At 41.9% G+C, this 27670-nt stretch overlaps 1 protein-coding gene across 2 annotated transcripts in view; it reads right to left on the reverse strand.

The window, feature by feature from the left end:
* bcam (basal cell adhesion molecule (Lutheran blood group)) overlaps positions 1-5310 on the reverse strand; it is a 52690-nt gene extending 47380 nt beyond the window's left edge. For both annotated transcript variants that reach the window (XM_080501081.1, XM_080501080.1), the window contains exon 1: positions 5138-5310. In XM_080501081.1, coding sequence (XP_080357207.1) covers positions 5138-5201 — 64 coding nt within the window. In that variant the 5' untranslated portion in view covers positions 5202-5310. The remainder of the gene's footprint in view (positions 1-5137) is intronic.
* Positions 5311-27670: the final 22360 nt, after the last annotated feature.

Genomic DNA, 27670 nt, shown 5'->3' on the forward strand with positions numbered 1-27670 from the left:
CAGTCAGATGGAGGGTTTAGGGTTGGAGGGGCGCAGGGGTTAGGATTTCTTCTCTCATGCCAGGAATATGATCTTTTTGGCCAGAGATCCAGGCTTCTCCATGTCATTTCCCATTTCTAATTGGTATTCCTCAATCCAGACGTTGTCCGCCTGTCTGATCTTCACTGCTGCTATCTCGGCCTTTATGACGCTTGTTCATTTTATCCTTTGTTCTGTAGTATTTGATTGATTTAAAGCAGCTGGACAAGATACAACTGGAGTATTGTCAATCCCTTTTCCACAGTAGTCATGAAACATCATATTTCCTTTCAGTTTCATGACACAGATTTGTACCCCGCATGGCCTAAAGAGTGCTAGCCAATCCTGCTGCTTTGTATATTCCTACACGACACACATTGCAGCACACAGGTTCTTATCCGCATCTTGCTAAAGCACTCTCCTGCTAAATGGATTGGCAGCACTTAACCTCGTCTCGTGAAAGAGCCCAGAGAATTTTCAATTTTGCTCCAACCCTGAATTGCAACCTTCCCCACCCCAATTTGCCATCGCATATACAGAGATGCAAACAAGGACACATACAGAGATCCGGAGAGCCTCCTTTCAAGGTTGCATTTTAAATTACACATCACCATCAGTTTCCTCCCCGGAGACGAGAACAACATCTCTACACGGTGGCAGCACAATAGTCCGCTGTAGTCATCTTTCATCCTATCCCTTGATCTATCTGTGTCCATCCCTTCCTCTCGGCTTCCTTCCTTACCTCCCAACAACTCCCACTAATGGAGGGAGTATAGCCTCAAAGAAACAGGCCAAAGCATAACAAGTTTTAATAGGATTCTTTTGTATTCCGAGGAATGTAAGGTACCTTATCAGACCTATGAAACCACTCCGGAGAAGGATTAAAATCACAAACAGTGGCACAGGCAGATAATATAGTGGAATATGTCTTTGGAAAATGAGAAACAAGGAGGTGTCAAGTGGGGGAGGATGGTCATTCTTATTTTAAAATCATCAATAGCAGCCATAAATCTATTGTTTCAGAAAAAGGCCCTGGGGATGGGTGTAAAAGCAAACAGTGACCTCTCCCATTAAAACACAGCAGGCAATCTTCCTGATGCTATGCAGGGTCATTAAAAATGAGCTGTTCACAAAAGCTCAGTGGTTGACACACACACCCACACACACACACACAGACACACACACACACACACACACACACACACACACACACACACACACACACACACAGGCAAAGACAACATGTTAAATCACAGCAAGCAAATCCACAAAAATAATTGGGCAAAACATAAACTAAGCTACAACACTACTGTATAGGGAGAAAAAAAAAACGGGTATCGTAGAGTAATAGCAAGACACCATAACATAGCAAGCCGAATAATGAGATGAGGAATCAGAGACAGGATGATCAGGCTGGAGATGGGAACAAAGATACAGGTAATCTGGAGAGAGACACATTTTGTTTATGTATGGGAACCTGTGAAGGTTGGAGTGCGTGGGTAATCACAGCTTTGGCTGCAGCTCTTTTGAAGCTCATGAGGGGATATAAGATTGAAAGAGTAGGGGGATAAACTTTTCCATCGGCGCTGTGAATCACATCATTCTTACGAACTGACTTCACCAGGATTAACCACGTGCACATAGTATGCCCCATCTGTTGATGCCCAATTGTCTACCAGGGCTGACTGCCAGCGCACCAGCCAACATCAGTGCCGTATCAAAGTGTTGTAATGTAGTTTAATGTGTTATTCACAGCAAATAATAAACACTACTGGGCCCTTCTGAAATCCCCCTTCTCTGAGATCAGGGCTTACTAAATGGAATCTGAGAGCAAACCAACCTTATTGTGGCTTTTACTCTAACAGACTAGTGTTTAATTGGAGCCCAGTGGTTGTTCAGCTGAGCTGAACCATAAGAACGTAACCTGGCAGGGCACAGACTCCAGCCTTTCACCTATAATACTACCCCTAGATGGCGAGATGAAAAGCACATTGTCCCTGCTTGTTTGTATGTGGATTACTGCCTGTGAAATCTGGTCGGAGGGGGGGTTTTAAAGTGCAAAAGGAAACCCCTTTCCATAGAATTTGAGGTGATGACAAATAGAAAACACACATTACGAGGCAAGCTCCAACGCATCCACCGGAATGCCACTCATTCCTTCAAGGTAATTTACTCGGTCACTGTCACACAGACACACGTACTCACAAACACAATAATTATAGCCTCCATTCCAAGGCCCACTCCTTCGGGGACCTAAATAACAAGGGGACAGCCCTGTACTTGCTCTCTTGGAGCAACTAGGATTAGTCTGTCACTTTAATTCACAGCTATAAGATTTCCACCGTTGTGTAACACCAGGATTTAATATAGTGTAGTTGTGTATGCATTTCCCTTTTGGGACAGTGCACATACTAATAGATCAGAAAATGTATGTCCATTCCTGCCTATAAATACTCTTGGATTTGAGAACATACGCAAGTGCCTGGTTGCACTGAGATTTAAAACAAGAGCACCAATACAGCTGTAAAAGAAGATCTCTGGATTTTACCTCCTCATGGCTAAATGGCTCATTTTCTGGCCTAATACCATAATAATTACACATGGCTGTAGGGGGTGCACTTTGGATGCTACGCTGGCAGGGGGTACAGAAATTAAAAGTGAGGAAATGACTGTGGGAATTAAGGCGGTGTTAGACAAAGAAGCTGACGCTACATGTTAGAGGCTCACACCTTGAACTCAGCTGATGCTTGTCACAACGATTCTTTCCACTTGTTCCTGACCACTTTGGAGTCGCTACAGTTTAGCTTAAACTCATTTGACCATTCAACTCTTCTTTTTTCTTTTTACATTATCATCACTTTGTTCTTTTTCCCTCCGAAACCTGAAAAAGATCAAAGATATAAAAGAGACTCAGGCAATCATAAGGACTGCGAGACTATTGCTTGTTTAAAATACCTACAATAAACACGGGTGTGATATCTTGTATTCAATATGAAATGCATATATGAATACAATTTAAGGAAATACATACATAGCTATTACAGTGTGGAAATATCCATTCGTTTCATTGGCTAGGTTTGCATCACACTATGTAGTGTATGAGAAATTGTGTTTTAAGCTTGACTGAACTCAATGATGATGCAGAAAGTGTAATAACAGAGTTTATATACCGTAACTTGGTCCACTTGATCTCCTCTGCCCAGATGCTTTTATGCAAATACATAACTTGCTTCTTCCAATCATCCCATAAAAACTATCACTGTCCCAACTAGGCGGTGTCACCATAACATTCAACTGATGGTGGTAATAAACTGTTTGCATAAGCTGTTTATTGGGATAATCAATTTGTATTTTTTTTTTTTTTAAACTGACAGAGACATCCCATTAACACAAGCAGGAGAAAACACACATTTGGGTTTTCTCTGTCGAAACCCTTTGATTATTTTTTTTGTTTTTTTACCCACACATGCGTGACCAGTAATTCTGAGAATATAATTGTGACACAAAAGCTTCCTATTTTTAGACAGAGCAGAGCTAAAAAAAACAATAAATATGTCAAAGTTTCTTTTTTTTCTTTAAAGACATAAAATATTCTTCACTCAGGCTTCAAATCAGAATTTCCAGGGCATGGGACTGTCTTGGGCAGCAGTGTGAACTCAGCACCTGGAACCAAGCCTTTAAATCAATGCACCACAGCTGTGTGATGTGTGATACACTACACTGCATCCATCAATTACAAGGCACTTTTTAGTGCAGGTACCTTTTAAAAGGCTCCACGAAGGCGAAAACAAACTGCAAAGTACAACAACTGTCTCCAAAGCCAGACAGAACGGAAGTGGGAAAATGCAAGGCAATCAAGTGGCAGTAAAAAAAAACTAATAATGGAATGAAAAAGTTTTACAATTCAGATCAGCATAAAAAAAGTTGCGAGTAAAGGAGGACTGCTGAAGGGAGTACAGTAAGAGGAAAGATGGTAGGAGTTGATAAGTGGGGAGTCTATGGCATTCAGCCCTGCCCTTTCCCCTAACCTGCCCAGAACTCCTTATGACCATGCTTTATCAATGATTTGAGGGGGGAGCTGAAAACAACAAATTCGTTTAACTTTAAAGGCTGACCAACATCAAGAAGTCTACAGTGAGGTCAACAACATCAAAATAGTGCCACATCTCATCCTACACTGGGGTTTGATCACATTTTTAACAAACTTTTCCTTGACAAAGATTAAATAGCCTCAGGCCTAAGTAGACTTGCATTTAAATTGACTTTGTCTCTCTCTTTCTCTGGCAGCACCCAGGGGTGCTGAGGGTGAGGCGCACTGCCAGCATAAGGAGACATAAATCCCGCAGATCAGACATCAAAGAGCTGGAAGACTGCAGCACAGCAGCATGGAAGAGACCTGCAACATGGTCTTCACAATGAAAGCTCATGACTTCTCACTACAGGGGAAGAGACTCACTGAAGCCGATACCAGGATCTGGAACATTGTCTTTACAGCCCACGGTAACTATTTCTGCGCCAAAAACTGATTTTACATACTCAATAAAAGGGCGAATGTATTGAGACGTAGACTTTTTTTTTTGTTTCTGCAGATAAAACACTCGTGTTGCAAATGAATCCGGATTGTGGCAATCCCGAGTGCTAGAAAAGTGCGGCATCGACACTTTACGCACATGTAACCTGCAATATAAAGCTTCAAACATCCCGACGGCGCAAATAAGGGGTGACATCGAGACACAATAACCTAAAACTAACCAGCTTTTCTGCTACGACTCCGGGATTAAACCCGGCTTTTGTTTTTTGTTTTTGTTTTTGGCTTGGTTGCTCAAAACAAACCCCAAAACAGCGAGCACGCGCCACATTGCACTATATTTAGATAAATAGGTTAGTGCTCGGGACTCGGTCATTGGACCGCAGAGTGCTCGCGCTTGTGGTTAAAGTGGCGGACCTGAGAAAGTCCGCACAAGAAGAAAGTCAGAATTTACAACCCTCGAAGGCACAGAAAGCCAAGCAGCCACGTCAAAGGCGTGACAAAGTTACTACGAAGGGTGTTTCTTTTCTTTTCTTTCTTTCTATTTATTTATTTTATTAAAATGAGGCAGAAAGTCTGAACGAGATTTACCTTGAAATGCCCAGAGGAGCAAGGTGCACAGGAGCGACGCGCGTCCGAATGTTATCCCGTCCATGTCCGCTCTTCTAACTTCTCCGACGAAAAGTATTCACTTTGTTTGTGGTTGTAGGGTGTGGAAATGTGGCACAGCAGCAAGTCTTTTTCTTCTTTCAATGCTCCAAAGCTTTCCGGACCTCTCTCTCTCTCTCTCTCACTCTCTCTCGCTCTCTCTCTCTAGAAGGAGTGTAGGAGTGTCTCTCTCTCTCTCTCTCTCTCTCTCTCTCTCTCTCTCTCTCTCTCTCTCTCTCTCTCTCTCTCTCTCTCTCTCTCTCTCTCTCTCTCTCTCTCTCTCTCTCTCTCTTACACACAGAAATCTGATGCTGGTGGCAGTCTACTTGGTTGATATATTTGCACAAAAGGTGACCCCTCTTTCCCCCCAATGTACCCCCCCCCCCTCTCTCTCTCTCTCTCTCTCTCTCTCTCTCTCTCTCTCTCTCTCTCTCTCTCTCTCTCTCTCTTGCAATGAAAAGACCTGCTTGACTAATCTCTGTAGATCCACTGGGGCCCGCATGATTTCTTTAAAGGAAGTTAAAAGTGATTTTATCATGAGGCACACCGACTCATAGCATCTCCGGAAAAACTATCCTTTCAGACAGAAATAACTTAACTTTCCCAGAACGATGAGCCAAAGCAGTTTCCACCACCAAGTATCCACAATACTATTTAAACAAACAAACAAACAAACAAAAAAAAACACTAAAAACATGTTACTATTAACATCTTAAAAGTATGCCTTTGACTTTGAAATAAAATGGGGTAATAAGATGGCAAAGAAGAGAAAAAATACTCATTAATACAACAAAATTGCCTTATTAAAATGGGTTGATTAAGTGGAAAATTGCAGGCGACACAATTATGCAACTGCAGGGTGGATAGAAGGAATTATCTCCAACTAGGCTACTTCATGCAAGTAAATTAATCTGCCAGGTTAGTAATCATCACCCAGAGGTCTTGATCACATCCATAAACTAATTGAAAGGGTGGAAATCAGCTCTCTGAAGCCCCTTTGCTCCATAAATCCCCTGCTGAAGAGATTCATGTCCTGATCTTGTTTTCTTTTTGCATAAGATTATTAAAAATACATTATAGTTAAAGTCTCCTTGTAATGTACGAGGGTAGTAAAACATCAAACACCATTAATATATCAAAATGGCCCCAATAAAATAGGTTGTTAAACAATTAAAGCTTGATTAGGAGGGAAACAGGAGACAGCACAGTATTGTCAAGTACATGCTGGTAAAATGATTCTTCCCTGGTAGTAAGGATTCTGTCAGGGGCTCAATCACACCCCAAAACTAATTGGATAAAGAAAAACAATAATCAACTCTCTGAAGCCACTTCGTCCCACAGACAAATTTCCTGCCCCGGCTTCGCCCTTCTCAACCTGCATGTGTCTTAAATAATGATTTTCATTTTCAAGGCAACTGGAGGGCATTTCTAAGCTGTCCGTCAATGAGAAACATACCATTCATTCTTAGACTTATAATCTCTTCTGAATCTGTTTGGGTATTTACAGGGCATGGTGCAGTCTAGTTAGTTGTTTGCTGTTCAGATATACACTTATCAAGGGAGTCTAAGTGGCTTATTCACAATACCACAATTGAAGTCTTACTTAGACAGGCTATTGTTTGACCAAGAAGTTGACTCATGGCAAATCCCATAAGCCTTGAGATGGACAACATATACCACTATAAGCCCACTATGAGGCGGCTTAGTATACCCAGACCTAAATGCATAACATAAACATTCACCTCCCTACAGTTTGTTCTTCTGCTGGAGTCTGATTGATTATGGAGCTGAGCAGAATAATGGACACACCCTGCAGGTAATAGTCCCTTGTGGAGCAGTTGCATCTAACGACACACATTCCAGACATAGTTGGCCCAAAACAGCTGGTTAATATTTTCTCAGCCTTGTTCGAACAGGAGATGTGATACTTGCAACCTGCTTTACCTCGGCGTATTCACGGAGCAGTCACCCCAGCAGACGGGATCTGATAGCCGAGCTGCCTGGAATGCACACACACAGCTGTTCTGCACATTAAAGAGGAGACTGGCAGGACTTTACAGAGGTTAGTAAGAGTTTGATGGGACCGAGGCAGTCAGTTTACTCTCACACCCGGACATTCTGTCAAGGTCTTTCCTTCTTTTCGCTCCATCTATTCCTGGATATGATAGCAGGAGGCCGATAAGTCTTCCTACCAAGTATCTAACACTGATACAGCCCTTCATCCCCGATATTGACCCACTCATAATCATCTCTCAGTGCTGCAGGGACATGAGATCCACTAACAATCCTCTACCCTGTGCTGAGGGACTTATTGCTGTACAACACTTGTAGGGCCTTACATAAGACCTTTATCATGCTGCGGAGCTGAGGAGAATGCTGATATAGCTATGCATGGGGCAACTAGGGCTTTCAGTCATTCATACAGTAGCCGTGATTTACTGTACTGGCTCATTACTTAATGGAGCTGCAGCAGAGGACAAACAGGGAGAGGGGAGGAGAAGAGAGGACAGAGGAAAAACACAGAATATAGCACAAGTAATGACACAACAGAAGGGTAAATGTAAAGATGGAAAATAAGATCTTCCTTCACACAAAAGTATTTGACAATAATTTTCAGCACAGGTAAAGTGAAGCTGGGACATTATAAGACTGAAGTCATACAGTGAAAATTTTAAAATGAGGTCAAGTCAAGACAAATAACTCTTTGTTTATACAAACTGACACACTACTCTGCCACAAACCTTTACTAGCTGAACACAGTTCAAGTGTTTCTGTCTTACAGGAATGGTTTTCAAACCAAGTCAATAAAAAATATCACATCACGTGGGTCTTACAGGCAACCGACATGAATAGATCACACTTTCTATATGGAACATTACATATTTTGCAGCTTCTTATCAAGGTAATTGCTCCATGTGTGTCATTGCTGCTTTGTTTGTTGAGAGTTGATGGAGTTTGAAAGCACTCGTCCATCAAACTATTTGATCAGTCTTCTTGTCACGCCGGTTACAGCATCAGCGGACAGAGCAAGACATCACACTTGTTTGCCGACCCCCAACCATGTCCTCCAGCTTACTACAAGGACCTTGCTATGTTCCCAACCTAGGTGGGATTTAATCCCTGCAGTTTGCTCCAAACAGACATGACCAGAATACTTTCAAACGGGAGAGATCCAGAACGGGTTCAGCTTTTATGCCTGAACAACCACAACTTGCTTCTCCGAGCATGAAGAAAACATCAGTCCAGCTCCTAGCACCGAGTGACTGGTATCCTAACTATGCAAAGGAATTTTAGGTTAGTTTAATCAGCAAATGTACTATCCACAGTTCATATTCAGTGAACAGGAACAAAGTGTGTTGGCTGATAAAGAGCTTTGTCCACACACTCGTACTTCTCTATTACACAGCATTGTTGAAGAATGCCTCTCCGTTGAAGTCATGATATTCCTGCAGCTGATGTGACACATTATCTTATCAAAGGAGATACGAGGACGGCCAAATCGAGAGCATTTTCAAGTAGGGTATCTGGAAACATTGGAGGTGCATTGCAGATTCATTCCAAAAGGCAGTGTCCATCATTACAAATGTAAATCAATTGAAATAAATCAGAACTGTTCTTAAATACATTTTAATCCTAAGAACCATAAAAAGCAGATGGGTGTTGATACCACGACCCCCCCCCCCCCCAAGTGGACTTGTGCTTTTCAGATTTATTTTTTCCAACAATGAGGTCAGACTGCAATCTACCAGGAGACAAAAGAGTCAGACTTCGCATTGCACAAAAAACCTTGGGAACATTTCACTTTAAGGATCATCAAATTACAATTCACCCCATGGGAGGAATTATGGCCTGAACTAAATTTAATGGCAATTCATTCAACAGTGTAGCTGTTCAGACTGAGAGGTACAAAAAAACAACCCTCAATGTGGTATCAGAATAAATTGAAAGAGGATCATTAGGGATTCATTCTATCTGCCCAAAGTTTCAAATCACTCTCTGAAGCGTTTGTTGAACGTATCAGCCAAGCTGACCAGCACGGTTGCAATGTATCCTAATGGCCACAGGGGGTAGCATTTTTAAAAATTTAAAAATTGTATATGGTGCTTCTCCCGTTATGATCACATGGACTGGAATTATTTTTTTTTGTCTTCAATAGAGCTGTCACATTACCCCATTTTTTTTATTTTATTTGCATGACACATGAATGTCACATGCAAGAATGCTGCATGTAGAACATTTCTAAACACGATCACTAAACATTCCCGTATGAATATTGTCACACTTTCAAAACATAAATCAGAGAGCCCACTTTATTGTTACTTGTTTTATGTGATTTACCATCCCCAACCCATGTCAGAAATTCCACCACCTGACAGGGGGAATATTTGACACATTGGCCTAAAGCAAGGGGATAAAGAGGAACAGAGACAGGGAGGCACTACAAAGGGAAGAGAGATGTGTAATGAAAGAATAATGAAGAGAACAGATTAGAAGTGGAAGAGGAGGGGAGAACTTTAATTCCAAAGTCAGGGGATGGGTAGCATATAGCCCCAGGGAATAATAGCAAAGTATAGGCAGGGAGAGAAGAGACGAGCAAAGATAAAAAGTGAAGGTAGCTATAATCTCATATTAATTCTCATGTCCCGACATTGTGGAGTAGACTGAATGATGTGCTGAAGCTCCATCTTTCACTTCACCCCATGACTCCTTGATCTCTCCCTTTGTTTCACCCTCTTTAGTCTCATTTCTATATGTGACCTCCGTCTATGTCCATTTTAATCTCTCCATATATCTCTATTACAACCCTCTCCACTCCTCTTCTCTAGGTCACTTTTCTTTTTTGGCTGGACTTCAGACGGTTGCATATTTTCCAAGCATTGATACCCAGTGGAGTATGAGTCATGGTGCAGTTTGCACACTGATGAGGCTACTCTCTACGGGAATTCAGCATTACTGGAGAATATAACTTACACTTGCTGCCAACTGGCTTTGAGGATCAATAGAACCCAGCAATGCAGTCACTACAACAAAACCTAATGATTCACCCTGCCATCATCATCATCGCTATACTCGGTCCCAATGGTTTACATACCTTGGATGTCTGATTGTTTACCTGCCATCGAAATAATAGCTTTAATAGGCTGGATCATTATTAATGGTCCCAACAGCAGAGTGTTGGTGCAAATGTTGTGCCTACAGGGTTGGTTCTAACAAGATCAGATGAGCGCCTGCATTTCGTTGACGAGAGTCACTGGAGCAATGTCTTTTAATGCTGTTTTGTGTCTATCACCGTGGATTCTGCCAGACCAGGCGCCAGCCGCAATACCACCCACTCTGACAGTAACTCTGTGGGAGGGAAATCTGTCATGCTCACTGTGGACAGGGCCAAGTGACAGGAAACGGTGCTGAACAATATGGCAGTCACATACCCGCCTCTGTGCCTATAGAGCAGGTCACCGCATCATGAAGGTCATCTGTGTTCGTCAACTGCTGGCAGCCTCATTTACAAGAATCGTGTTTTACAAGAACAAAGAGCAAGGGAGAAGAAACAAATGTGATTTATGCATTTTGGGGTTCGTGGTTTCGAGGCAGGATTCCTTATTGTGACACTAGGGCATGATTGAACTTACTTAATCAGCACCCTGGACAAAACACATCAAATAATTGTGATTCAAAATCCATGTAAAGCAGGGCCGCCAACCACTCTGCATTTAAAGGGAAACTCATCCTATAAACTGAAAGATCACAGCCCTCACATATAGGCCCTGATCTAGTAAAGGTTAGCATGATATAAAAATGAGCACAGATATGATAATGCACCATGACATGTAGAAGCCGACCCACTGATGTCACACACAGAGGACTGTCCCAGATGTTTGTGGAGTATCAAGTATATTTACCAGAGCATACAAACTACTGGCAGTAATTAATGCTAAAAGAGTCACTCACAATACACAATGTAACTTACAATAAGACGTACAACGTTTTTTGAAATATTATCTCTGGGTTTATTTTAACTGTCAAATTCGATTTACTTGCTGTAACACATTGATGTTCGATAACTTATTTCATGAACATGTCCAACTACATGGTATCACATTTTATTCATATAGTTTGTGGGGCCTCAGTGTTCTATCCAACTCTTCCAAGGCCAAGTCAAGCAAACAAACACAGAAACAATGCAGTTTCCAGCAGATAGTTCTCATGTAAACAGAGGGTAATACACACAAAGGGCACATAGAAATAATTGGAATGGATGTCACTTATTATTCTTTGTCAGTCACATGAAAAATGCATTAAAAGTGAAAGATATTTTGCAATTACTTTGCAATTTGTTGGAATGACTGTGCAAATAGACATGTTTGTTTTGCAGTATCTCAGTAAATCAAGGCCATTGTCTTTCATGCTAAGTAGTGCATTATGGCTGACGTTGGACTTCCTAAAGAACTCACAATTAAAGGTATTTTCAATGGCTCTCTGGATCCATAAGTAATAAAAACATTGTAATAAAGCTCCCAGTTAGAAGCTTCAGGAGGTTTTTCATCGACCTGCAACTGCCTCATCTGTTATCGTCATAGTTTTGCATTACAGCTAATTTCATCTATTTAACTTCCCCCGACACTCTGAGCCAAATACATAATAGTATTAATACGGGCTGGCTTTAGTGTTTGGATTGAGTCTCTATTTTAGCAGAAATGGATATTCACACGGAAACAAGTAACAGAAACATGAATGAAATGAATGGACATTTCGTCGGACTTGTCACACAAAAGCCGTCACTAATTCAGTGTCACTACGATAATATCAAGCCCACAAAGACATCACTTTTAGTACATCACAAATAACAGTTTCTTTTTCATATTTAGTATAATTATATGTATTTCTAAATTTGAGAAAATGGGGAAAATAACCAACTTCGAATCACCTTTGCATAATTTCACCTTCAAAAGACAACCAATAGCAAAGGTTTGTTCTCTCACAAAGTACATTTGTTAGCCTTCTTTCATAAAGTTTGATACATTTTTTTTTAATGTAGAACATATATAAGTGTATAACAGTGAATGTACTTTGTTCATCTATATGATTTAATCTCTATTTTACGGGACCGCTCGTCACACAGTAATGGTGCTGGGATGTTAATGAATGGTTTTGTTGTTTGTTGTCTCATCTACAATGCTACAAGTGATTTATGTTCCACTCTGTAGTCGGTCAGATGCTCACAGTCCACCATTAATAGAAAAGCTCTTTACGAGATCAAATACGGTAGCTTATGATACGGTTATTTCCAGCTGGTTGGAGCTGGAAATAATTGAAATTCAATTAAATACAGAGTATGTTCTTTCAAAGGTCATGAAGCCATCACACAATGAACTAAGTTTGAGATTTTTCTCATGAAACGTATAGATGATGATTGGAAGAAAAAGTCCTCACTATATTATCACTATAATCATTTATTAGTGAGCTGCAGCAGATGCTTTCTTTATCCTGATGTTTATCTTCAAATGTGATTTTTAGTTCAATAGAAATAAAATGAAAAATGAGTTTTAATTTAATATTCCATATCCGAACCAAGCATTAAAGCTGATCTTGTTAATACTTTCAATGTTCTAGTGCTCTTTAATTTGTACATGTTCCTGCGAATCACAAAGTAATATAACATTGGAAATAGAGGCTTACATACAACGTGCTGCAAAAAGGAACTTAATTTTAAGTTGCAAGAATTCTAAAAGCAAGATCATACAAATTTGTCTTTTCTAAAACTCACTGTGCGTGTGTGTGTGCCTTTTTCATTTAGCTTACTCTGTACTCTTGAACTATGGCTGGCTTTTCTTCAGACGTCTTTTTCTGTATTCCGTGTAAATGTAGCTTTTCAGGGGGAAATTAATTAGGAGTCAGCCGCTGCCTTCAAAGTCTCTGCATTGCACTTTATGTTGCTCACAACACACACACACACGCACGCACACGCACACGCACGCACACACACACACACACACACACACACACACACACACACACACACACACACACACACACACACACACACACACACACACACACACACACACACACTATGCCTGCTGGGCTGTGTGGACTTTATCGTTCCTACACCAAGTCGACGTTGGCGTCGTCTCTGCATTCCAACCCTCAGGCTTTGAATATGAATACATAAACCATTTTGTAGAATATTAATCATCCTTTGCCACTGGATGAATTGCAGGCAATTGCGAAATTCTCCATGTCCTCCCCGGGGTTACAATAGCAATATGAAAGTGTTACCACCTCTGTCAAACTTAAATGGTGTATTTATATGTGTGAGCATATTTTTATTTGCATATTTAGGCTGTCCTGGTGGGATTCCCAAAGCAATGTCAGATGAGTGAAATAATAGCCTTCTTCTGTGTACTTTCTCGATTAAACACTGCAAGGCTTGTTTATCCACTAACTGGTCCAACATGTTTCGCATTTTAAGCTTATTTGCTAATATAGAAGTTTCTCGCCATAATCAGATGTTGAGATGGGGAACGTGTGCTGTGATCCAAGGTAATTCACACAAACTGTACAAAAAAGTGATGCAACACAAACAAAAAATATTCTCGCTACGTCCTCTAGAAAATGCCTGCATAGCAAATGTGATATGGAGTGAACCCATTTAGAAATGGGGTTCTGTTGATGTTTTTCCTCGTTTCATGGCTCCTTTTTTCAAGACCCATTACTAATGTCATTCATAGATATGAAGTTTTACAGAAGAAAGACAAGATGCTTTCTTTCTTTTTTTTTGTTTTTTGCCTAGCTTCCTAAGATAACACAGAATAGCATTGGCTGTATGTTTAAGAGTGTCAAAGTGCTGCAGTGTAAATGTACAATCAAAAATACAATCTGTTGTGGCAAGCCTGTTATGACAAAATGCTGAAAGACGAAGAAGTTAATAAATAAACATGAATAAATTCTGTAAAAAAAAAAAAAAAAAAGTGTGGAATATGATTTGTTTCAATGTGAAGAAAAAACCCCAGAGAAGGATTTTCTATCACTGTCAAGGCAGCTCACCGTCTTGAGGGTCTAAGATCAAACCATATTTGTCTCTGTGCCTCTGTTGTGCTGCCTGATTTGTTTTCCATCTGTGTGTGCATGCTTGTGTCTGTGGTAGCACAAGGCAAGGACCCATCTGTGTGCATCCAATGAAGCCTGAACCATTACATCTTTCTTGATTTCCCGCCACCCCGCCTCCTGCCCATCCAAAATACCCCCTTACGCATATGGTGAAAGCAAAGAACAGGCCAACGCCCCCGAGACACACCGTCCCAGACTCTGTGCAGACACCACCTTCAAGACTCCAGTTCGATTGATCAATATTGCAGCACGTTAAATCTTCAAACGTCTTTCACTCATCTTTTCCCACTTCAAGTCAAAAACAAGCTTTTCACCCTTCACTCGTATCTCCATCCAGCTAATCTGGATCTCTTCCTTCATCTCTCATCTAATCGAAACCCCCCCCCCCCCCCCCGTCTCTTCCCCTTTGAAACTACCTCTCTCTCTCCCTCTCTTTCGCCCATAATGGGGGGTAATTATGGCATTACAGCCACAATGACTGGGCGGTGGGGGCTGAGGAACCATGACACACGCTCACACACCACGACCAAACTCGCCATCAATACAGACTTCTTTGACTCCACGGGAGGGCAAAGGGAGTAGGAGGGCTGAGGGGAAAGAGGGACAAAGATGGAGGTTCAAGGAATAAAAAAAAAAAAAAAAACAGGGCAGGTGTGCAGGATCAATTGGAAGAAAAAGAGTCTGTTTAAGAAAAGAAGCATGGAAATTAGTTCATTGTTTTAACACTTTATTGGGCAATATTTGGTAAAATACTTAGCTTGGGCTTTAGAGTTATGAACATATTTGTGTCAAATATAATTACTTGGAAATAGCTAAATTGCACAAAGTCTCAGACAATTCATCAATTATGACTTATAATTGAATGTATTTCTAAAAAAAAAAGCAAATCTATGACCATCCTTGTAAAGTCACCTACACTATAATCACTATCAATTTCTATGTGTGTCTCATAGTAGAAGGAAAAGAGTGTGAAGTGAGCACAGCTAAGTGATTGGAAGGTGCTGAAAGGGGAAAGAGGGAGAAGCCAATGTGTTTCAGACTGCAGCAGATCAACTTGAGGCATGAGATAGAGCGAGCGGAAAAGGGAAGAAAGGCCAAAAGGCCTCTGTCAAAAAAAAAAAGGAAAAAAAAGGCAAGAGTGAGCGATTACAAGCAGGTGGGGTTTCTCGAGACGACTCTGCAGTTTGTCTAGCTTGGCTTGCTGGGCTGGGCAGACCACTTGGCATGACAAGATTTAATGCAACTCCGCAATGGCCTGCCAATGGGAACGAGACCAGTAGCGAGGCTGTAAATCACAGTGCCGTGACGGCGCGAGGAGAGCCAGCCACGTGCATTTATGTATGTGCGCAGAGGGTGGGCACACATGCAGAAATAAGAAGAATACTGCTTATGTTCTGATGATTTTAACAACCATTTTCAAGAAAGAACCCGGAATTCCAAGGACAATGACATTAAACATTAAACAGACATATTAAGTGGTTAACATGCTCTGTCACACATCATTGCCTTCTTACGAGTGAATTAGCTCTCCCGCTGAGGTTGCCGGCTCAAATCAATATTTGTTATTGTAATCAAATGGCAGCAGATGGTTTTTGCCATAAATGGGGTTCGACTGAAACTCGAGTGTCTAGCTACACAGCACTCGAGTGCATTAGGGGCCCTGTCCCACAACAATAACATCAATTACAGTGCATCTTTGTCTTTTGTGGGTGTGCATTTCTCTGTACCCTTTATAATGGATGCTGCTGGCAGGTCACGTGAGTGCACTATGTTCCGTTAGCACGGAACAACTCGTCGTTTATTTACTGTAATTCACCGGCTGTGAGTGCAGTGTGACTCACTCTGAACTCGCTCTGCCGAACAGAAGCGTGATGTCATCAGCACGGGACGGGCTGCTTAAGCTCATTTGTCATCGCTGTCCGGATCTGAAGAAGAGTGACGCAGCACTTCACTGTGGGCAGAGATGAACAGAAGACCTCTCTCATCATTATGCATCATACAGTTTATAGTCAGAAGGCACAAAAGCAGGAAGCATAAGAAACTATATATGTCAGTTTATGGATTTGGGATGCCCAGAGTGAGACAGCAGTGTATAATCCGGTATGACTTCAATTAGTCATGATAAATTGTGTTGAACTTTTTAAGTTTCAACTTTCTTTGAAATCTTTAAAAAAAACAACAAAACAAAACAAGGGCTTATTTTAATTATCCGTTTTCACTCCGAGCTAAATTGCAAACACATTTTTAACTCACACAAGGTCGCAGAAGACAAATTTATATAAAGATAAAATCGCAAAATGAGCACAAACTATGTTGTTCATTTCAGTTGTTTTTGTTTAAAAAAGATGCTTCATTCCAATCATGGCCTTTGTTTCTTGACATATTAAAAAAAAACCCACATGAAAGAAGTGATTAGGTTATTGTTTTTGTTATTCTTTTATTGGAAATTGAAAAGAATGTGCGGGACAAAGAACAGAAACAGAGAGACAGAAAAGAAAACAACGAACAGCACAGATATCCAAGAGGAGACAAACATAACAGCACTAATACATACTAGTGTTTGGACGTTGCTGTGCTGCAACAGATGCGGGTGGCCCACTGATATGAAGTGCTCCAGCTGTCACTGCCTTCTTATAAAGGAATTTCTTCTCCTGAAACATGCATGTGAGCATCATTAGATGAACATCCCTTGGAAACAGTCACTGGGGCGTGAGCCTGTACCCTGATGGGTCCAGACAATCCGACTCACTTCAACCTCCGATCCAGTCTGCTGCACTGTTTTGTTCCATTTAGTTTCACTTGGATGATGCTATGACCTGTCGTCTGATTGACGGACCGTGTTTTCTTCTCATGTTGTCTTGTTCTTCTTGCTTGGAAGAGGCCAGGACCCGCAAAAAACATTTCATCTCCCTCTGTGAGCTTGTGCACAGCTGAATGACGAATAAGGCACCGACCAAATGATTTTCTTTTTGTCATCATCTGTTTTGTTTCACAACAAAATCCTTTCTTCTTCAACATTTTGTTTCTCCTCCCCTCGATTCTCACACCGCTCTTGTTTGAATGTACTGTACGTTCCAGCAAAAGTCAACTCTTGCTCATCTGCATGCAGAGCGCCTTGGCTCCAGCTGTGAACGGAGGATTGAAATGGAAATGGGAAAGGGGGGAAAAAGGACAGATTACACTCCTCAAATGCACGCAGTGCCTCCTGGCTGGCCCACCAGCTGAGTAGACAGGGAGAAAGGGGACATGGATTGGTAGGTGGAGGCATGAAGAGGGTTAAGTGGGAAATTTACAGAGAGACAACAAGAGAAAGGAATGAAGAGTGAGAAAGAAAAGGAAAGAAAGGCGAGGTGGAGTCATTTTGTGAATCTGAAATTGTTTCAAAACTATCAAGACTTTCTCAATGATGAAACACGCACACACACACACACGCACACGCACACGCACACACACACACACACACACACACACACACACACACACACACACACACACACACACACACACACACGCACACACACACGCACGCACGCACGCACGCACGCACGCACGCACGCACGCACACAAGCTCTAATGAAAGAGACAAGATTTACTCAGACTGGCCTGAGATAGAGCCAGACTTTGACCTCCGTTGGAGAAGCAGACCAACAGGCTGTCTGCTGTGAAAGTAACACCATCCAAAGCCACACAAAGCATAACGATACACCTTGTCTCTGATAAAGACGGAGGGTTTTTCTGGACTACAATAGGAAGTTGCATGAGAAGTTACATGAAGCAGGCTCCATGGTCATTTTATTGAGATAAGGGGAAAAAAATTAACATTTGAATGTTTCAATTTTCAGTCCCAAAATGATTACAACTGAAAGTATGATTGTTTATGAAAGATTGTTCATTTTCTTAAAGCTGACTGGAATGGCGGGCAATCGTTCAAAGGCTTGATCCTCTTTACATAACAATCAAAATATTGAAATGAACTTCAGTTTAACACACACTTTCAAAATGTCAAGGGGCTTGCCAGTTTGATGCATTGCTATTCATGAGATTCCCGTGTTGTGGTGCTACAGCGGAGTAGTTTGTATTGACCTTAGCTGGATCGGCCAGATGGGAGAAAGGCAGAGTGACAACGAGCGAGACTGTGAGGAAAGCTGTATAATGGAGAGTGTGTGTGTGTGTGTGTGTGTGTGTGTGTGGGGGGGGGGATGAAATAATGAGAAGAGAAAATGAGACAGAGAGAAACCAGGAGAACAATTTCTCTATCTTGGGACCAGAGAAGCGTGACTCTGTGCTGTGCTGACTGCCCAGTTTGTGCAACCCCAGAGGCGAATGCACAGTGTTGGTGGAGTGTTGTACCGCACCTCTGCCCCAGCAGGACCTGGCTGTCAAATTAAATGCCCTCTCTGAAGATGGATCTCTGAGGTTTTCTTGGATTTCAGTGAAGCAAAAGTACAATTTTGATGATTCCTGTCAGCAGTCAAATGGGGTCCATTCTTTCACACTCTGGGGTTTCCAAGAAATAATAACGTTCAATGTCACCTTACCAATCATAGCTGTAAAACACCATATTCAGAATCGATAAGTGTTGTACCAGTACAGAAATAATCAAACATGTTTTGAATGAGCAACATGGAACTTCTGCCGGATTAAGAACAGCATATGTGTTGCAGAACCACGACAGTTCTCAGGACATGTTTGGAAAGAGAATCAACAATAAAAGGAAACTTTGAAAGCAGCTCAGTATCTAACAAGATTTCCGCTCTAACACAATTTCACCTCTCACGGGCCCACATGCATTTCCACTAGCGTGTCCTGGAGTTTCTCTCACACGCCATTTCCTGTCCATCTGCTCGCTGTGACATACAGCCTCTTCTCAAGGAGAACCCAAGCAGATTGACAAAAACGGGTTTAAATGTTTGTAAGATTAAAAACACACATTTAAAGTCAAACTAATACACGGCGCATTGCAGGTAGGACAAGAATCTGTTAATTTCCCTCCAAGTGTTCATACCACCCCCCACTCTTTTCATGGATCTGAGCCAGCGATTTGTAGGAATTGGATCCATTTCCTTTTACATTTTAACCTCCCAGTCATCCACTAGCCATTTCAGACTGTTTAAATTTTAACAAGTACCGTAGTTGCTGTTGCACATTTAAGTAATGCATTTGATCACATAAAAAGTAAAGGCAAAAAAAAAAGAGCAACTGAACAAATACCAGAGGAATAAAACACCAAATATAGAGATTCTTTCTCGAGATTGTACAATGGATTAATGGAAAACAAGGGTAAAAGGCAAAGACAAATATTTACAGTAGAGAAAAGTAAGACGGAGCGGGGAGAGAAAATAAGGGCATGTTGGAATTTGTCCAGAGGGGGGGGGGGGCAGACATCAGACCGAGCCAAGGAGGTCATTGTGTGTGAATGATACACATACAGCATGCCCGAGTATCACAGACGCCTGAAATTAGTTCCATAACCTTTGTAACCCTGGCTGCAAAAACACACCGGTACCACACAGCAACACGTATGCACACAGCACACCTGGGTGGAGTGTGTTAAAACGTGTCCATGTACAGTAACAACAACCAATCTTGTACAATAAGGTGGCTGGATCTGCGCAGCTCTGTGGCTTCATCTCGTCTCCTCGACAGAATTCAATTGAGCAACATGTTGGAAAGTCACAAGACATTTGCGCTGAAGATGTGGACACACACAGGGTGAACGCTCGACGGAGTGTGAGTCACTGCAGTTTAACAATCTGGCCTGTGAAATGGAACAAGTGCAGAAAACACAATAGTCAAAGGAAATGCTCAAAGAAAAGATATGCAGCTGCAATCGATTGTATATTTAACCCACTGAGTCAGCTTGCCTTGCATGTCCTATAAATGGGTGCTGATGATCTGACAGCCAGTGTACGTTACTGAAAATTGCTCCTCTATGAAAATTTCTAGGTAGTTTGTTGGAAAGTCATGCAGGTAATGACCATGTAATGAAAAGAAACAACCGCTTCATTCATTTTAATCGTGCCAAACATAAGGCCGGTGAACATAAGTAAAAATGCTTCATTTTTAAGTAACTCCTCTGTATTATCAAGTAACTGTGATCTGGGTGTGTAGGTGATTATTTTGTTTCATGTTTCCTGTTTGTGCTGGGCTGTGTATCATCTCAAATGCTTTTATCATTTCAGTTGATGGTCTGACCACCATCGATCAGAGGAAGACATGAGGGCGTTTGCAGACAGAATGAGAATGTAATAAGTCCAGAGGCCTCTGAAAAAAAACACATTGTCATGATTATATTTACTATCTAAAAAAAAAAAAAACGTCCCCAGGACATAACAAATATTTGTTGCACTTTTATCATTGTTTTATGTTGTTCCCTTAAATAAATACAAAGTTATCCCATTATCAAACATGTGATCTCTACTTTGACTGCAACATGTGTAAATGGTTTCCTAAGGATTTTACAAACAAGTTATTTCCCAAAGTCTACTGCTGTCCGGTTTCTGTCTAAATACGTTGCGTGGGCATCCATGTCACTTGCATGTATCGCATGCAATCCTCGTACACACTGTGGACCAAGGACAGATTGTAGCAGGGTGCAATCCAGGATGATATCACAATATGTGTAAATAACAGCCAATGATTCATTTCAATAAAAGTAACTGCAGTTCCTGGTTTTACCGTTAGGAGTCCCACATTTTCACCAAGAGCCGAGGTCCCAATATAGAATGGATGGTTGATGGCAGCAATACTCTTAGCTGAGAAATCAGTGGTGCACCAGAGAAAGTCAGTGAAATTATTGGTCTTGAAACAGCAAATAAAAAGTCATGAAAGATTGCAGGTTTAATCCCTCATCTGCCCATAGATCAGTGTCCTTGAGCAAGACACTGGTTACACTGACTGCTTTTTTTCTTATGAGGTGTATGGAATATAACATTTTTGGATGTGATGTATGTGGCCTCTGAACTAAAACAAGTTTTACTGCGTTCAGTTTAGCATGATTGGTTCACACGCCTGGATAATTCACAAACGTTTTCATGCGTAATTGTTACCCAAATTTTCTTTGGAAATCAAACATTTCAGAAAGGATCCCATACTGCTCCAATTTAATGTGGTGCAATAATCTGCACAAAGCATAAAACCTTTTTCTGGAGTGGTAAGGTATGATGCAATAGAAATCCCAAAAGCTGCAGGCTTTTAGGGCTGATAAAAAGGGTTAAAGGAGCAGGTAATGGGGTCGCAATTGTACAATGGGATAAAAGATAAAGAGAAGACGAGGATAGAGAAAGAGCGGGATAAAGGGGGAACAGAGGCATACAATGGGAAGTTTAAAAGAAAAACACAATTAGAGCAATGAAGTGAGAGTTTTATGAAGGATTGTCAAGGAGTAGACAGAGAAAGGGTAATGGACCGAGTGAAAGCAGAAGAAGGAGTGAGGGTGAGAAAGTTTTATTTCCTAAATCTTTTCTCATATGTCTAAAAACCTCAACCAGTATCAGTTTGATTTTGAACAAATTCCTTTTTTTTCCAATCCTGATATTTCATTGTGGACATAGTGAGTTCACTTTTCTCGTCAAGCCTTCATGTTTACAGTAAACACTGAATAACGTGGAAAAAAAAAGAAGGTAATGAGTGGAAGGTATGCTCAACCTATCATCGTAAATGGACTGTCCAAAAGAGGATCTGAAGTATCTCCTAATGCATGCACTGAGTCCTAAAAATATTCCTGCAGAGTAGCTTGGGAGATTGACCTGTCAGTGCTGTGGATGAGAAATGTGAGCTTTTAGATACCGGCCCCAGGAAGCTGGTTGAATCCCCACTGTTGGTAGAGTTCTTACATGGTTTGGTCACTTTCTGACATCCCCGCGTGACATTTCTTTGGAGATTTACCTCCACCCCACAGACATACAGAAAGATAGTGAAAAAGATAGAGAAGTGATGAAGGGGCAGAGCCACAAACACACACACACACGTTCATCCCATCACACTCTCACTGTGTCAACTCTCTCCACAGCCGCTAGCCGTCACACTGGTGTCTCGCTGTCTCCCTCTGTCACTCCTTGGTCCTGCGCTGAAGAAAGCGCAGGGCCGCGGCATCAAAGTGTGAATGATTTGAAAGCTCCGATCTGAATATGAGCACGCACGCGAGCACGGGGCGCACGGCTTGGAAGCGATATCGCCTGCGCACACACTTGCAGAGGGCACGCTGTGCATTCCAGTCAGTTCGACTGGCTCGGGAGACAGCATCTGCTCTGCGCCCCGTCATCCTCCCTTTGTGCGCCACCCTCTGTGACAGGTGGAGGGGATTGAGACTCGCAGACTAAGAAGGCACACACTAAAGTCACTGACACATGGTTAGTGTTTGGCCATACACACACACACACACACACACACACACACACACACACACACACACACACACACACACACACACACACACACACACACACACACACACACACACACACACACACACACACACACACACACACACACACACACACACACACACACACACACACACCTGCTGTGGGGAAGTGCTGCTGTGCCCTGTGGAGCCGGGCCGGCTGAGCGGCATGTTACATGTTTACACCACCTGCTCTCTGGCCAAACATTGGATGAGGGATTAGAATTGACAATGCACAGAAAAACAGCAGCCCACATATAGTAGACCGACGTACACAAAAAAAAAAAATATCCACAAGGTCAGTACGGTCTGATGAAGTCTCTCGTCTATAGCACACACCCACACACTCATTCATCAATCAGCTGCATGCACCTGCTGAGACGAATTAGCCTGTTTGGGAAGAAAAACTAAATAAATCAGCCTTCTTATAGCCAAGTGGTTTTCTTTCTCACATACTTGTAATGCAGAAGGCGGCAGCTCGACTCCCGACTAAAACAACACTAACCTTCTGGCCTCAGACTAATTTCTATAAACACGCTCGCAGGGGAGGACTGACCCTCGCTGTTAAACATCAACACGCCGCACGCGGCCTCCACTCTGCGGTGGCTGGTGGTGTGAAGCATGAAAAGAGGTAGAACTGAAAAGGCTGGGTGGTTCAAGGCTATCCTGGCGTTGAAAAAGTATTTATGAAATGACTTAGTTAGAAAATAATATTTTTAAAAGGAGACCGACTGGTGCCGACGTGGAGGAGGAAGAATTTCCACGACAGCTAATGGTATTGACAGTTGTTAACAGTGGAATCTATTCCGCAAAAAAGACAGTTCTGATCCAAGTATTTTTATTTCTCCAAAATGCAGTTTTACAGTTCCAGAACGGCAACACCAACACTAAGGAGCATTGGTCCTTAGGGTCGGCCTCAGTTCTTTTCTAATTATCCCACAACTGGCTCTAAAAGTAGAATGGAATGTGGCCCATATATGAAACTGTGCTGTTCATCTGAACACTGAAAAAAGAAAAGGCCAAGCGCAGACCATTTCAGTGATTATCTTCAGCCTTATACTACTAGATGGATCTCTATGGACCCTCACTGGAAATTAGGATTCTGAGCCTTCTTCCTGAATCAGATCTTCAGTGAATACCACATTACACAGTGTCTGGTTTGCTTATTTAAATGTGTGAAGTGCCACATTAATTAAATGTTGATTCATCTCACTTATATCGGATATGCCACTGCTCTATTCAGACTCTGAATACGGTTGTGGTTGACCTTCAACTCTGAGAGAGTGAGGATACAGTGCACCAGTCAAACACTCTGCATGTTTAAATCAATCTTTATCAAAGTAATCAGTCATTTTAAGCCTATAGCTTCAACGCTAACGGAGACCTGCAGGCTGCAACGCAGTAATCAAATGCAGTTCATCAAACATACTGTCTGTGATGTTTACATGAATGTGGTAGACTGTTGAACAAATGCTGCAGCAGGGTTTCAAACTCTGTAATGAAATGTCAATCAGCCAAACAGAAATACAGATTTCCTCTGTTATGGTGAAAGTAGGTAAACAGTCCAGATTCACTGAGTTTCATGCCAATTATGGCCAGTGGGAAATGGCTGTTTGTGCCGTTTACTCGGTCCATGCAAATTAAGTTGGCAAGTCATGTAACAAACATCCCAGGCACATTTGAATCTAATAAATCTGATTTAGCGTCACGTTTGAGGGTTTCCTATCAAACATTTACTTATGTGCTTAACTGAATGGATCGCTTATGCCTCGACACCCGACTGCTGTGCTAAATTAACCTCAGGCCTTTAGAACATGCAAGTCGATGATGAACGCGTACCACTAATCATTTAACATGCTGTTCAACCATCTGGTGGAACAAACTTTTACCACAACTATGAAGAATTTGCTTTGAAGAATCCATACTTGTTAGAAAGAATCCAAATTGAGCTGGGCTACTTTTGAGAGTTATTTTCCAGGTTTGTCTCAGTTGTGGTTTATTGAATGCAGATATCTGAAGCAGTCTCAAGGGCACTTTTAAGTGCCTGGGTCTTATTTAAAGAATAAATATGTTAAAAGTTAAATAGGTGTGCATTAACATCTCCAAGTTCCTTTTTCTGAGTGTGGCCTGAACAACATCCATACATATGTATCGAAATTACTTTTTTTTTTTTTAAAGTCAACCTACAATACAAGTGATTGTGCTGCTGATGATAACACAATGCGTGGTGCAGCAGGAAAGACTGATCTTATCTTAGCACAAGCAACAGCATCTAGGTCAGCTTTCCCGAGAAAACTCGGTCGACTCAATATGCCAGAGCCTGGGAATGCTGGGAAACTTTCTGGGGATGGTCTTTTGCCTTGGGAGGAAAACATGCCACAGGGCATGAAGCTGCGAGCTGACAGTGTGTGTGTGTGTGTGTGTGTGTGTGTGTGTGTGTGCGCGTGTGCGTAGGCTCTCCTGATAGCGGTTCTATTTTGGAAAGACTTGTGCAGTGGAGACATTTCTTAGTTATCTGCCGTTTCCAGCCCCGAGGAGGTGAGAGGCAGGTCTGCATCCATTCTCAGTGTGATCAAGACGAGCTGCCAAAGAATAGGGAGTGTGGAGGTGCAGCCACCTCCATATTCTCCCTCTCAGACACACACACATATACATACACGAGGAAAAATAAACTACTTGGATGTGCGTTTGTTAGGGTAGTAATTGTTTCGCTGCAGTAATTGCTGCAGTGAAGTCTGCTGATAATTACACAGCACACAATGGGCAAATCTGTGCACTACCACGTTGACTTACTGGAGATAAAATTGTCAGGGGAAAAAAAAGACATTTAATCAGTGGAGTTAGATGCAAAAACCCCCCCCCCAAAAAAACATACATGAGTCCCAGCCGCCACACACACAGTCAAACAAGTGAAGAAACGTAGCAAAGCACCTCTGGTGAATTCCACACATTTCTATCTACCGCTCAAGGACATGTTGATCCTTCTCTTTCGCCCAAATTACAGGGTGGAGGCAAAAGCAGGCTCATGAGGGGGGGGGGGGAAAGAGGGTGGAGAGACACTATTTCAGGTGTTCGGGAACAGCTGGCCTGAAAATTAAAAAAAAAAAAAGAAAAAAGGGTGGGTGGGCAGATGTAGGATGAGAAACACAGGGAGATGAGAGAATGGGGGGGGGGTATTCAAAAATGGGAGATTAATATTTCCTGAGAGATGTGCAGAATAATTAAGGAAGCGTGATTATTAAGATTGACAGAGGAGAGAAAAAAAGACAGCCGCTGGATGCATTATGCATGTGGCACCATGTGTACTGTACACACACAGATACAGTGGATGACAGACTGGCAAACACAGCAGGCTCACTGCCCACAAATCCACATCGGGGTATCTTCCGAAAACAGGAGCGAGCTCGCTCATTCACACTTCTCACAGCAGGCAGCGTGCAAGAGCTCAGCTCTGTCAGCAAACAATGCCTTCTGGTTGTTGTTCTTCAAATCTGGACATGAATTAACATCATAACAGCAATCCGAACAGTCTTACAGTGGACCGATATAGGTGTACAGTGTACTTGTATCCACCTCATTTGGTTGGTTCTGTGGAGTTTTTTTCTTCCTTCCCCGCCGTCTAAAGCTGAGCAGAGGAATGAAATATCAAATATTGTAACTGAAAACAGTTTGGCTGTTTTGCATGCAGACCTGCTTATTATGGGAACGTCTTCATTGGGCCATTGTGAACAACCTTTAAAGCTGCAGTGTTTGAGGAAACATACTCCAAAATATGGATTTGGCAGATTCTGTATAAAACTGATCGGCAAGTGGCATTTTAGGATTCACTGGATGGCAGCTGATGATTTACGCAGTACAACTGGCATTTCATGCTCGCCAAGACAGCCAAAAGGTTGTCACCCAGAAATGCCTATTGACATGATGGATATTCTATAGGCTTTGGCACCCTCTGCAGGATTCCAGAGGCACGGCCAAATGAAAACAACCCGTCCTATGATTACTTTGCCTTTTAAAGAGAGTGCATATGCATTATCTTGTGCCAAAAGAAATGACTTGACCGAGCAGGGAGAAGACACTTCTAACTCATTCATTAAGGGATACTGGCCTGAAATTGAAATTAACTCGGTCCCATTTATGCTTATGATAAATCACACGTATTTGCATTGAGAATGACAAAATGAGCAATGATTTAGGACACATTAAAGAAAACTATAGGTCCTTCCTCCTGCTAACTGCTTTGGCAATCACTGTAGAAAATTATGGAAATTTCTCTCCATTCCATTATAATTGTCAACTAAATGAAATATTCTGCACTGTCTCAATCTCTAGGTGGCACTGTGGCCCTGGATGAAGCTGCTAAATCATGACATCATGTCTTTCTTCAACAGTCAACCGTGCTACTTATGGAAATGTAATCATCTGCCTTTGTTAACAGAACAATCTTCGCTGGTTGTCATGGCATCACAAATCAATCTGTGCAAAGCACATCTGATACGCGAGCACAGTGGCAGGCACAAAGGATTAATATTGAGGGAAAAGTGGTCTGTGACTGTGGAAGTGTCTGGCCGCTGATGAGAAGCTGTACTGGCTCGGTGATGAAAAAGCTCCCAGGAAGTTCTTTCAAACGGCTCCATCAAACAGCACCCAGCACTCGGCTTTTACCAGTGACAGAACACGAGGATCTGACCACACTAATGGTAATTCACCACCCTTCACACAAAGCGGCATCAGAAAAGAGCTGCATTCATGCAAAAACTCTGCTGTAGCAAGTTCAACTTGCATTCATCCAAACTGAGATTTCAAAGTTCAGTCTTTAATAAAACTGCATGCCATGCACTAACAAGCATCCAGATCATAACTTAAAATGCCATTTGTCACTATTAATGGCAACATTACAGCTGTTCTAAGAGCTCATTTCCATTTCAAATAAAGGATCAGCGGTTGGCACTAAAATCAATATATCT

Source organism: Blennius ocellaris, assembly GCF_963422515.1.
Source record: "Blennius ocellaris genome assembly, chromosome: 8".
Classification (NCBI taxonomy): domain Eukaryota; kingdom Metazoa; phylum Chordata; class Actinopteri; order Blenniiformes; family Blenniidae; genus Blennius; species Blennius ocellaris.